Genomic DNA, 14,596 nt, shown 5'->3' on the forward strand with positions numbered 1-14,596 from the left:
TGCACATCTGTTCGACGTCCCTTCTTGAAAACGGGGATGACCTGTGCCCTTTTCCAATCCTTTGGAACGCTACGCTCTTCTAGAGACCTACGGTACACTGCTGCAAGAAGGGAGGCAAGTTCCTTCATTTACTCTGTGTAAAATCAAACTGTATCCCATCAGGTCCAGCGGCCTTTCCTCTTTAGAGCGATTTTAATTGTTTCTCTATCCCTCTGTCATCTATTTCGATATCTACCATTTTATCATCTATGTGACAATCTAGAGAAGGAAGTACAGTGCAGTCTTCCTCTGCACTTATGTTACCTGTAAAAAGAGAAATGTAAAGAAATTTTAAAACCTGTGTACAGCAGATCAGTACATGTCATACCCTGTTCTAGCCAAATTTGCGACTTCCCCTGAAGAAAAGATTTCCACGAACCTCCTCAACATACCGCGAGATTCCTGCAGGTGATGCTATGCCAACCTACAGCACCATCACCATATTAAATAACTTATCACTTGAAGTCTTTAATAGAGTAAAATATTTCAGGTTTTCTAGAAGCAAAATTAAGTCAACTTTCTTTCAATCTCTGAGCTTCATCTTCAGAGAGAGCCCCTACAAAAATCTGTAATGGGGAAAGTCTTGTCACATCTGTGTAGACACGAGAGCAGTCAATGAGTCCACAACACTGAAACCCTATCCCCTATTAACGATAAATGACACTCTGGATAAGCTCGGCAAAAGGAAATTATTCACCAGCTTAGGTAAGCAATCTGGTTACCGTCAGCTAACAAAAGCTATGAAATATTGGTAGTGAACAGCCTTTGTTGTGCCCTTCGGGGACTATGAATACATAAGGATGTCCTTTGGCCTCCAAAATGCTCATGTCGTGTTTCAATGATTTACTTTTACAAGGTTAAACCCGACAATGTGTCTAGTGTAGCACCTGGTGATATAATAGTCTTTTTGAGTACAATGACAGAGCATGCAGTGTGACTAAGAAACTTCCTAACCTGTATAAGTACTGGTAATCTAAATTTGATTTCAAAAAATGGTAGTCTCACAATTGCAAGCGTGCTGTCTAGGGAACATAACTGAGTCAGATGGTATACAACTAGACCCACAGTTAACATACACAGCAAATGATTTTCCAGCACTGAAAAATGTTAAAAAAACTGCAATTGTTTCTTGGTGTAGCCTATTACCACTGAAATTTTATGGAGAACTACACAGTCACCATGAAAAATGTCACAAAATTACTAGTGAAGAGAACTCCTTTTGTCTGGGCAGCAAAGTTGGAGAGTATAATTTTAAAATTAAAAAAATTCTTACAAATTTGCCTCTCTTGGCAAATCCAAATTTTGAGCAAATTTTCATTTTGTCGTATGATGCTAGTAACTTTGCTTCACGTTGCGTATGGAGTTAAATACAAGACGGCGAAAAAAAATAAATTCATTATGCATTAGGTTCTCTGAATCGAATTGAGTAAAGGAACTTCTGACACTTGTTTTGGCAGTCATTACTTTAAGTATAACCTATTTGGGCACCAACTGGTTGATTGGTTGGTTGACTGGCTGGCTAGAGGATTAAAGGGACCAAACTGCAAGATCATCAGTCCCCTTATCCTCGACAGATGAGTCTCTATGCTGTAGATCATACATAGTCTACCACACAAAACCCGAGGGAAGAAAAGCCCGATGTCCACGAAACATCAACGAAGGCGAGATAAGGGACAAAAGAAAGAAAGGGAGACACAGGAAAGAGGCAGGCAAGATGTCCCACCTAAGAAGCAGCTGGAAGCCCCAAAAGCAGATTGTAATGAGGGAATGTACAGCTCCCAACACCCACTACTTACCACATGTACCCCACCAAACAATTGCTTAGGAAATACTAAGAACACAAACAGGGCAAGAGAAGTGCAGACACACAGAAGAGAAACAAATCTAACAGACCATGCGAGAAGGGGGGAAGAACAGTAAATGAGCAGGTAGGGTGAGGACCGGACCGGTCAAGAGTTCGAGTCTCGGTCCGACACACAGTTTTTATCTGCCAGGAAGTTTCATATCAGCGCACACTCCACTGCAGAGTAAAAATTTCATTCTGGGAACATCCCCCAGGCTGTGGCAAAGCCATGTCTCCGCAATATTTTTTCTACCAGGAGTGCTGGTTCTGCAAGTTTTGCAGGGGAGCTTCTGTGAAGTTTGGAAGGTAGGAGACGAAGTACTGACAGAAGTGAAGCTGTGAGGACGGGGCGTGAGTATTGCTTGGGTGGCTCAGTTGGTGGAGCACTTGCCCACTGTTGTGTACATAGTTCCGCGTAGTCAGCACGCACACAATTTCCCACTAGAGCGCGCCCCGCTAAGCACACCAGCGCAGGCGCAGAGCTCGTCCGTCTCCGCACTACGAGATGGCGCTGTCTTAGAGACGGACCAAATTCTGCTTCCGCTGATCCACGTATTAATATGTAACGCAGCCAATGAGATTGCTGCTAACGTAGAATCTTTTCTCCTCGCAGATCACACTCGCACAGTAATACATGAACGCTCGAGGTATTATAACAGTGACCAGTCTGCACCAGTCTATAGTCAAGTTTCAGTCTGCGCCTAATGAGATTACCATATTCCTGTACATAGCCATGAAGGTAAATGAGTCGACACTTTGTCAAGTATCAGAGATATGTGAGAATAAGATTAACGTACCATGACCAAAGGAACTTCAGATTGTCAATTGTAAACAGCATCCAGAATCAAGTTACGTAATGTCTATGCTTTTTATTATTTTAATAAATGTGTGTGAAAATTAATCAAGTTCTGTTTAAAGTTGGTCACCGTTAATCTGCTACTCTAAGCGTGCAAGTGGCATTTCTATTGTCTGACCTAACGGCAGAAGATAAACACGCCACGATAAGACCACGAGACATATTGCTGACACTCGCCTACTTCGTTAGAGCGACAATTCAAATAATCTGATGGTGTGTGTACCGAAGGTCTTACAGTACGCACACCACACCCACTAAAGGCAAAGGTCCTGAGTTTGAGTCTCTGTCCAGCACACAGTTTTAATCTGTCAGGAAGTTTCATAACAAGCTGTTGTTCGCGCATAATCCACAATGACAGAACCTGTTATCAGGACTATTTCCGAAGGCTCCTGTGCAGGTCAAACCATACAGTGGTGTATCAGATCCAGTATCCGCAATGCTGAGAGTGATGTGAACAATATGCCAGACTCCCATAATCAAGACGGGACTGTATCACAGCTTTGTAAAGCTGCAGAACGGTAGTGCAACCCAGCTGCTATTATTCAGGCAGCGAAGTGTATTAAGGTGCAGCCAGCACTTTGCCTTAAGTTGGAAAAGATGGAGAATTTCGTCAACCAAGAATCGAAGACCACTCCTAAAAGTGATAAGTCTCCGCCGCATTGAGTAGCAGGTCTGCAAGCAAAGTTCTGGTTATGGGTGAATGGTACAACATAGACAGAAGTGCATGATGTGGCTCTTGGCAGTTGAAAACCAAAAACCATGTGAGAGGACCCATGCCTGTGCCTTTCATATGGCACCTCGCAGTCAATGCTTGACGACACCCACACTAGAGGAGCAATAGTAAAGGCCAAAGTTGTCAGCATACAAGGGTGGTGATACTGAGGACCCCACAGCTGTTGCTAGTCCATTGATGGCTACTAGAAAGAGAGAGAGAGAGAGAGAGAGAGAGAGAGAGAGAGAGAGAGAGACGCAATACAGAACCCTGCAGGACCCAGTTTCTCTTGGATATTGGGGGTAATGTCGGAAGCACCAACTCAAACCCAGAACATACAGCATGACAGGAAGTTCTGTATAAAAATTGGGAGCAGACCTCAGAGACCCCACGTTTTTGTGTGTGTGTGTGTGTGTGTGTGTGTGTGTGTGTGTGTGTGTGTGTGTGTGTGTGTGTGTGTGTGAGGTTTACGGGCACTAAACAGCGTGGTCATCAGCGCCCAACCCCACTTGTTTAAGGTAGCAAGGATGTGGTGTCACCAGGTGGTGTCATAAGCCTTTGGCAGGTCGACAATGATGGCTATAAGGTGTTGACACTGGGCAAAAGCTGCTCAGATGGCAGGCTCCAGGTAAACCAGATTATCAGTAGTGGAATGGCCGTGGAGAAAAACCACCTTGGGATGGAGCCTGAATACCCCGAGACCCAAGGAGCCAACACAGTAACCAGCTCACCATGCACTGAAGCAACTTACAGAAAACATTGGTGAGACTTATTGGGTGATAACTTTCCATCTTTAGAGGGTGTTCACCTGGTTTCAGCACTGGGACAATAATGCTTTCTCACCACTGTGATGGAGATTTGCCCTTAATCCAGATGCAATTAAAAATGGGAAGCATATGATGCTGACAATCCACCGACAGTTCCCGATCATAGCCCTGGGGCTATATCAGGGCAGTAAGCTATGACAGTGACTAATTCCGAATTCCCCCTGACTGAACGATGCATTATATGGCTGAAAGTGGGTTGTAGTAAATGATAATTGCTTTCACTCCACCTGGTGTTTTAGAACGCAAAAGGCAGGCTGATAGTTCTCAGGTGCTGAGGCTTGAGCATAATACAGAGCAAAATGTTTGGCGACAGCATCTAGGTCAGTGTAGATAGTGCAATTCAAGGTAATACAAGCTACACCTGTAGGTTTCGGTACCTGCAGAGATGTCGGATCTCAGTCCAAACCTGTGAAGGAGAGGTATATGGTCTGATAACTGAAATGCATCATTCCCAACATTCTTGCTTCTGTTGTTTTATTAGGTGGCGGACCCAGGTATGGAGCTGCTTAAAGGCAATGATGTGCTCCGTTGATGGGTGCCGCTTATGATGTTGGAGAGTCCGCCTATGATCTCTAATGGCCTCAGGTTTCTTATGACCACCAAGGTACTGTCTTCCATCAGGGTGGACTAAGGAACAGGGGATTGCTAGCTCAGCTGCTGAAAGAATGTCTGTAGTTGTATTCTTTTAGCACTGTTGAGAGTCCATCTGGGCAAGTGTCCAGGGGAGTGATGCTGAGGGAGGGACAGGAAGATCGGGAAGTGGACACTACCACACAGGTCATCGTGGACTCTGCTGGATGGATGGGAGAAGACAAGGGCTGCAAACGGAAGGGTAGAAGAATTGGTTTGTAAAACTTTTGTCCTTTATCCGTGACATCTATTTGTTGTAGAATCTTAGAACATACTCAGAGCTCAAAAGTAATGAGGTATTGTGAACAGAGTCACCACCTCCACACTAACCAGTACGGATTCCCAAAACATTGATCATGTGACACCCAACTTGCACTTTCCTCACATGACATACTGAAATCCAGGGATCCAGGCAATTAGGTAGATGCATTATTTCTCGATTTCCGAGTGGTATTTGATGATGTACCACACATACATTTATTATCGAAAGAATGATTGCATGGAGTATAAAACAAAATTTGTGACTGGTTTGAGGATTCCTTGGTAGGGAGGACACAGTATGCTATCTTGAGTGGAGAGGTTATCTGAGGAAGCAAAGTGTACAGTAGGGAAGTGTTTTAGGACCCTTTCTGTTTGTAGTTTATGTTAGTAACCTCAAAAACCATGTTAATAGTAACCTCAGAGTTATTGCAGATGATGTGGATGCCTGTAATGAAATACTGTCTGAAAAAATCTGCACCAACCTTCAGTCATGTGTTGATAAGATTTCAAAGAAGCGCAAAGAACGGGAAGTTGCTTTAAATGTTCAGAAGCGTAAAATTGTGCACTTCACACAGAAAAGTAGTACAATATGCCCACAATATCAATGACTCAGTATTCAAATTGGTTAATACATGCAAATACTTGGATGTAACACTTTGTAGAGGTATGGAATGGAACAGTCACATAGGCTCAGTTGTAGGTAAAGCAGCCGGCAAACTTTGGTTTGAACAGCCAGGGTAAATACTTCTAACATACAGGTACTGGTTTCTGTAATTATGCCTCCAGCTCACTTCTTTTCGAATGCCCCTTATATACAACATCTGACCACACCTTCCATATGTTTCACTTTTTTTTGTGGGGCAGTGAACTGCAGCACTTACATACTGCTCCTGCAGGGATCACAAGGTCAAGATTGGATTGATTAGAGTGAGCAAAGAGGTGTCTTAAACAGTCATTTTTGCTGCGCTCCACATGTGATAGAAATGGCAGGATGTATACATGGACAAGGAAAAAATTCCCGGATTTTTCCCAGTAAAAAATAAACTTTCTCCCAGGTGAAAATACACTTTTTCCACGTTAAGTGACAGTATACTTTTCCTCAAAACTGTAAAGCTTAACCAAACAAAGGAATGATATGGTTTTATACACCGGCGTAGTATTTCCTGGCACTTTAGGAAATGAAATTCAGGGGAAAAAAACACGTTTTGGAAAGATGTCTGATGTGCAGCAACATGAACACTGCATACATTTGTGTTATAAAAGTATAAATTTGAATTCCACCGAACATCGCATGTTACTTTCTGAAGCATTGAAATCTAGATTGTGATGTGCTCTTGTAAGCCAGTCACAGCTCACGTCACGTGATCTCGCCAGCCGATGACAGCGGACATTCAGAGCACAGGACACGTGATGTAGTAAACCAATAGGAACATCACTGTTAAGTAGAGCGAACACACAAATAGGAAACATTAATGGTTTAAATTAATATACATAGTGTTAATACAAGGAAAGTAAAGCTTTCACATATTAGTCTCAAAGATTAAAAAGCTGCACGAGAAGCTAAGCTTTCACATATAATGTTGATCTTTTTTTGTGTATGTTACACTTTAAGATACATTACACAAATGTGCCAGTAAATTTTTTAACAATGAGAAAAATGTCTCATCTTCTGGGCTCAAAATTATTCTAAATTGTCGTTCTCAAAGAGTTTACTTTTTAAATGAGAGTCCACCGGTTTGTGATTTCAGAAATTCACCGTACATTCTCACACATAGACTATCTTGCGTAAAAGGAAATTTATTTTGAAAATAACGCTTTTCAAACAATCACTCTCAATATTTTCTGTGACCTGTTAGAAATAGGTTCATTTTAGCAGTTGCCAGAGAGCACCTGACAACTGGCGTCAGCGTTTGTGCAGCTACGATGACTCAGGAAGCCCGAAAGTTCGTATGTGTAAAACACTAAAAGATCTTACATTATGTCATAAAAGGAACAAGACATTAGAGGATACTCCAAGAACACTGGAATTTCGTGAACCATGCTAAAATGCATAATTCGGCTTAAAGTGCACATTCACATGTCCTGATACGGATGTAAATTTCCTTGGAGTACCAATACTGTATTATCTCATGTTTGGCTCTTTATTATGGCATAATGCCAAACATGCTAGAGGATGAAAACGTGCACTTGAAGTTCAGTGAACAGTTTAAACTAGTCAATAATGTGGAATTACACACTTCGTTTCAAATAAATTGACTTCCTCAGAGGAAAAGACTTATAAAAGCCAAATTTCTTTAGCAAACTGACAAAAATAACTTCATTGTTATGCAAGGCCATTGATGCTCAACTGCCAGAAAGGTGGAAATAATATAGTCTGAAACCAATAACAAATTTTAGCCTTCCGTAATTATGTGTACGTATTTTAATTCACTTGATAGCTCCCGGTCACAGAATTCATTTTGTTTTCATTTGATGTGAGAGCAATGGACAAAGAGGAAACAGCAAAGTCACTAGACATAAACATGGGTCGCCTGGAGACTACCCACCCCCCCACTACGACTGACTGTTCTGTGCATCAGCTCGGATCTACAATATTCCCAAACCGGAGCAATACTTCTTAAATCAGCCTATCTCCACACCAAATACCATCGGAATAGGTTAAATGGTTAAGACACGAAAATGTATCAGCGTGAGTCACTTTTGCAATTAATAATACTGGTGTTCATATTTAACTATGGATTAAACATGTTGAGAATTGAATAAGAATTGTACTGGCTACATTGAACCATGTTCAAACAAATTTCGGGCTTGCAGCCAGTCATACTTTAATTCATTGTGGGATATTTCAACTGAGCACCTGCCAGTTACTTTCAGGTGAGCAATCTGAGATTGACGAAAACTTGTTCTGTTGCGCCCCACATTCTGTGCATGTGCCAAAATTCAAGTTGACAGACAGACCACACTTCGCTGGAGGAACCGCAAAACTCAGCTGTCCTCTGTGTTACTGCTCGCCGCAGGCACTGACACACACTGTCGTCTTTGACTGGAACAAATCGTTGAGATGGAGCTCCACGCACTGACCAACTGGTAGCCACCATCACAGTTATCAGATTTTATAGGGTGGAACAGAGCATGTCTTCGTCAGTCTTCCATGGCTCACCTCAAGGTACTGGCAGGTGCCCAGGCAAAATATTGTGCAATGAATTAAAACTATGACCAGCTACATGCCTGAAATTTGTTTGAACATGATTCAATGTTATCAATACAATGCTTATTTAATTCTGAACATGTTCAATCTACACTTAAGTATTAATGCCAGTATTATTAACTGTGAAAGTAACTCACTCCGTTACATTTTCATGACTTTACCTTTTAATCTATTCTGATGATAAAACGTATAGACACAGATTGAACCCTGAGGAATACCAAAGGCTACTTTAGAAAGTTGTATCATTTTGAGCAAACGTAAGGCTGATTTAGTGTATAGTTCTAAGAGAGTTCGTGCTGTGAAAGTTACTCGAATCCAACAAACCTCAGAGCAATCTCATGTCCGCCAGAACTTGGATGCAGGACATCAGGCAGCCTTGAGAGCTACAGAGACATTAGAACAGTCACAAGTCCATCGCATTTTAGACATTGAGTGTGACGCACTTCTTACAGCTTCTAATATACTTGAAAGAATGGTTGGTCCAGTACTAGGCGGGCCAGAGAAAACCCTAAAATTTATACTTCTGCAGGAATGTAATGAATCAAGTCACTGTTTTAATATAATTAGAAAATACAATGCATGCTTTCAGATTTGATATGCAGTAAAATAATATAAACACATTCATTATGTACCCACATAACGGGTACGTTTTTTACATGTATGTCTCTGCGCCATTACAAACACAGAAATTTTGTAAAATTACTAGCTTGCTTACTCACCAACACTCATCAGAAAAAATCTACTGATAAGTGAGCAAAACAGCAGGTAACAACCAGTAATAAATAAAATAATAATTCCTGTGAGCATAAACCCAAACACAAACAAAATCCCAGTGTGCAATGAAAGATCACACAGGACAGCAAACTGCTTAAAATTAAAGTATATAGTAAGTGGGAAGTGTTGTGATGGTAGGGGGGGGGGGGGGGGTGATGTTTGGCAACTGTGTGCATTTGGTGTGGCTACAGATCTCGTGGGATTAGTGAAATGTGTGCTGTGCCTCCAGCAAGGGCCTCACCATCATAGCCATGCATCCTGAAGTAATTTTGTACACGCTGTAGTGTGGATTATGTATTGAAATGTTTCATTTGTGTCTATTCACAATCACATAAATGGCTTAGAAGTTAAAATTAAATAAAAATTCAATTACAACTACAGAACTCACCACACTGTCTTGAAATGACCCATTATCAGTACAAGAACAGGGAGTAAAATTGTTTAATATGTGGTACAAATCAAATTAAAAACTCACCATCTCATGCTTTAAAGAATCTGTTGCAGCATCCTCCTCTCTCTCTTTCATTTCCATCTCTTTCTGACATTCACGTAGCTCCCCGAGTTTATCCTTTTGTTCCTTTACCTTCATTTCCAGCTCTGTTAAACCAGTTATTCATATTACATATTACACTAAGATAAATTAACAACACTTTATCCATGGGATAGGCACGATGGGTTGAGGAGGAGGAGGAAGTGAGAGCAGTAAACAGGGAAGGTGTGATGCAAAAGGATTCAGTCAATGCAGGTGTAAAGGGGAAGTAAACAATATCAGTATGGTTGCATTTATTCATATACGCTGCTGGGTATCACAATTTCTGCATCAGGAAAGATTGAAAATAACAAAATCTTACAAAAAGGTTTTTGATAGATGACTACCAGTCACTAGATGTATTGGCTACTTAAATTATTTAATGAAGCCACATATTTCAAAACACTTCCTTTCTCAGAAAAGTTCCAGGACTTTTTTTTAAAAAAAAAGAAAATTGCACTTACCAAGTGATGAGCCCAGCTCCTATCAAAGTAGTTCCCTTGGCTATCTATAAGCTACACAGTTGCCAATGTTTCTGGAGGTCTTGGAAGCAAGTTGGGAGATTTTGAAACTGAATGCTTCTAGGCTCATTTGTCACAGGCCGTTGGACGTTTGTGATATCTTGATGAAGCTTTCCTTTCAGCCGCCTTTTCACTCACAGAAACAAGAAAGAATCAAAAAGTGAGGGGTCGGGTGAATATGGCAGATGTAGGATGGCAAAAACAGAATGTCTGGCCAGACACTCAGTAACAGATAAAGCCGTAAGGGGTCTTGCATTGTATTGCAGCAAGAACCAGTCCTGAAAATGCAACACATCTGGGTAGCAATATTGAACTGCTTGTTGCAAACATTTCAAAACTTTGATGTAAAGAGTTTGGTTCACTGCTTGACCTGGAGGAACATACGGTGAACTAATCCTTTACTATCAAAGAATGCTATAAACATTGTCTATGTTCTCGAAGGTTCCTGGTGATCCAAGATTCCTCCATTCAGCATTTTGACACTTCGCATGAGGCTCATACTGGTAGCACCAACTTTCATCCTGAGCAATAATCACTGACAGAAATGCGGGATCAAATCTGTCTCTATCCAGTAGTTCAGCAGAAATTCTTCATCTTTCCTCTTTTCGTTCATCTGATAGTGTGTGAGGGATGAGTTTTGCATTAAGTTTCCGTTTCCCTAAATCTTCGCATAAAATTTTATGACACATATCATGATTCAAATTTAGCTCTTCTCGTATTGCATGCACAGTTTCATGGCAGTCTTCTTGCAATAACTGCCTTACACGCTCTATGTTAGCATAGGAATGTGCTGTAGACGAGTGACCAACTCTGGAATAATCTTGCATTGAATCTCTGCCTTCACAAAAAACTTGATGGCCACTTTAAAACACCACTTCTTAAAAGTGACTCTCCTGCATATGCTTGCTTAATCTTAATCACTTTTCATGTTTCACTAGGAGTTTTTCTGAGCCTAGTACAGAACTTAATATTCCCTCTTTACTTACGATCAGCATCCATTGCGTCACCTTAACTCAAGAACCCAAACAGTGTCTTGCTAAGCACAGCCCTGCTACCTACTGAGTTTGCACAGAAACATGACCAAGGTCATTTTAAGGACGCATACATACCAGGTAGCATAAAAGCAACATTTGTTCCTTTCTAGTATTGCAAACTCAGAAATAAATTAAAGTCATCGAAGTTTTCTGACAGAGGAAGTATAAATTTAATCTTCAGCCTACAATGGCAATGCAAAAATATTTAACAAAAGTACACATAGATGTTAAAAGTGTTTTATATTTTCAATTTAATGTTTCTGTATGCTTGGAATACTTGTAACAGCTTTGCTTGTTAGTATAAAAAAATGTTTTTGTATCACTACTGTAATCTGAAGACGAGGTTTACGTGATTCATCAAATAATTTAAGAAGTGAAATTCTGCGATGAGTAGTGGCCTCTGAAAAACCTTTTCATACATGCAACAGTCATGTTTGATAAATAGTTATCTTTTTATAAAACAGAATTTGTCCTCTTGCGCACACACAGTATTGTTGAAAGAAAACATAACATTCATAGGAATTCTGGAGAGGTAGAGGGTGTTAAATTGAGTACACAGACCTGGTCCTCTGGCAGCAGCCATGGCTCTACCACAGCTGGGCAACAAGTAAAACTAAGCATGGATGACAGATACAGTTATATCATTCCACACTGCTACAGCTCTATTCCAGAGTTCTTCAAACAAAGGAGCAAATGTTGAAGTTCCAGTTTCTCTACAACTTATGACCAGATGTTTTCAATGGGTAAGATCTGGAGAACATGACAGCACAGACAACATGCGGTCTCGCATTAACTTGTTCAAAGATAATGGAGTCCCTGAAGACAGGACACATGCACTGACCTTAAAAAATCAGAAATGTAAGGGCTGTTGTGCAAGTTATCAGGTATGCAAACCAGAGGTGTTTATGTTGTATACTCAGTGAGTCTCCTCACCAGTCGCACCAGGTGCCTGTCCTGCATAAGGACAACAAATGCAATTCAGCAAAACCCATCCTCCTCGGAAGATCCACAAGTGGATATTGCTGTAGACAGAAACAGGACTCGCCTGAAAATACAACACGGTGCCACTTCCGTGTCCAGTGTCATTGTTGGGCGACCCACTGTTAGCAAGCCCCTCTCTGCTGCAATGTCAGGTAAAGCTGCAACAATGGTTGCCACCCACACGGTCTGTGGAGCTCTAGACATCACTGCTCTGTCATGCAGAGTGATTGAGCGGGTGGGTGTAACCCTTCAAAATGAGTTGACTTTGCCTTCTGTTCTCATGTTCTGGCAGGCAAAGTCCATTCTGGTCACCATCAGTGGCACACTTGGTACTGGCCTCGGACGGTGCTGTGTGCACAATTTTTCATCAAAGGTTTGCTTTGAGTACGTACAGTGGGGGAGGGGATAACAAGTCACTTCTGCGGAAGGATGCTATTACACAAAACCTCTCTGCCTTCTTGCGTTGCCACTCAGGCTGGACTACATCCATTGTCTAAAGAACTGAGGTGCAAAATCTTGGACTTGCATAAAAAATCCTGGTGCACGGCACAGGGGGAGTTGTTAAGGATTCAGTTGTTTCCATAGTTTCTTCTGCCATTCCTTATCGTAAAATTGTGTCCTATTACATCTCTCCGATCTGCCTCTAACATGTCAGTGCTATCGAGTACCACCAAAAATTCCTTTACGTTGTAGTCTTGTGTCGTTAATACAGTACAGTCCACCCATCAGTTTTGCCCCAAGACCATGGACACTTCTGAGCTGCATGGTTCGCTGCACCATTGCAAGCTCACTGGTCCACTTCAGTGACAATGATTTCATCCAATCCTCACCAGCCCCGTGTACATGTACCAAGGACTAAAAATCCACTCCTACTCAGGTTGAGGGCTGATCCGTCAGATGTTCCGAGGTCTGGACTTAGCTAATCTAACACAAACAATGCCACCATCCCTTTGTGTTAGCAGAACAAGCTGTGGCTTAGCTAGGGGCACAGGAAGGCATTCGGGCAAACTTAGATGCTGGAAACAGCAATGCAATTGGTACTGCTAGTCAGTGCTATACGTATCCATTGTGACGCAACTCCTAGCAATTGTGGTTATCGCTGAAACAACCAGTTTAACCTGACTGTTACAAGTCCTCAAAATAACCTGTTTCTGAAATAACCTATTTTCAGTTTTTTTATCCCTGTAATTTTCTGTAATAAACACTGAACTCTAAGGAAGCCTGGAAACTTCTCATTCCCTCAGTTTCAAGGTACATATGATCAAAATATTAAATTAAATAAACAAATAAAAGAAAACCGAGTCCGTCTGTCATTCAGTATTTTCTCAGAGAGTGGTAAGTGGTTGAATACTACAAAAAAAATCACCAGTATTCTCATACTGATTCTAATTTTTGAAATCCTCCTCAAGAATTATGTAATTGAGGATCGTGCGCTGGGCATTGTGAATAGTCAGTGCTAAAGGGTGAAAACTGGGGTTGCAGAACTTTTTTTTCATGTTAATTTGTCCCTTTTCATGGGCTACAAGCAGATCACAGACAGCTGTTTTCTATTTTTATTGTATACTATGAATGAGTTGTTGTTAAGTTTTTAATTTCCTTCCTCTTCTACTGTCTCAGAGAAATGGTATACAAATCTTTAATCTTTCAAAGCAAATGAAACACTGTCTATTACTGCTACGTCACTTCGTAAAAATATTTCCAGACCAGGGTTGGTCCATTATGCGATACAATGGATTTATGGCGACGACAGTGAGAAACTACCTTATAGACTAGATGAGGGCAAACTTTGCACACTGCACGTACACATACACCTTAAGCCATTACACATGGCAATAGGGGCATTATTATCTGAGAAATGCTGTTGTCCAACTCTGGAACCAAAGGGCGTAACAATCCAACGCTAGGAGGTGTCACTGTCTTCTGTGAGCACACCTGGTTGACATGCTTGTGACATACAGAGCTATTGTTTAGTCATATTTCCGCCACATTCTGTCCTTATAAATGGGTGACCACTGCTAGGGCCCCACTGGTGAAGATTTTTGGAGAAAACCAATACCCATACATCATCTTTGACAGAATAAAGTTGGAATTGAGACCACGAATGGAGAAACGGAGGTCCTGTATGTTGACGGTCGGAGAGTTTGGACCGATACAATCATCCGTGGAGCTTTTTTGGGGGGGGGGGGGCCTGATGCCGTACTGACCTGTGGCGCAATACGATACCAAAAACAAAGTGAGGGCTTCATCTAAATCATGAAGGGGATGCAGCTTTGATAACTGTGACTCGAATGCACATACGAAATGTTCTGCTAATCCAGTGGATGTGGAATGAAAGGCACTTTGCACACTACGGCAATGTTGTCAGAAGCACAAAAAGTGGT

The 14,596-nt window shown here is 41.4% G+C and overlaps 1 protein-coding gene across 1 annotated transcript in view; it reads right to left on the bottom strand.

Moving 5' to 3' along the window:
- LOC126428311 (uncharacterized) overlaps nucleotides 1–14,596 on the bottom strand; it is a 60,247-nt gene that overhangs the window by 22,156 nt on the left and 23,495 nt on the right. The window contains exon 3 of the mRNA XM_050090243.1: nucleotides 9,626–9,747. Coding sequence (XP_049946200.1) covers nucleotides 9,626–9,747 — 122 coding nt within the window. The remainder of the gene's footprint in view (nucleotides 1–9,625; nucleotides 9,748–14,596) is intronic.

Source organism: Schistocerca serialis, chromosome 12, assembly GCF_023864345.2.
Source record: "Schistocerca serialis cubense isolate TAMUIC-IGC-003099 chromosome 12, iqSchSeri2.2, whole genome shotgun sequence".
Lineage (NCBI taxonomy): Eukaryota > Metazoa > Arthropoda > Insecta > Orthoptera > Acrididae > Schistocerca > Schistocerca serialis.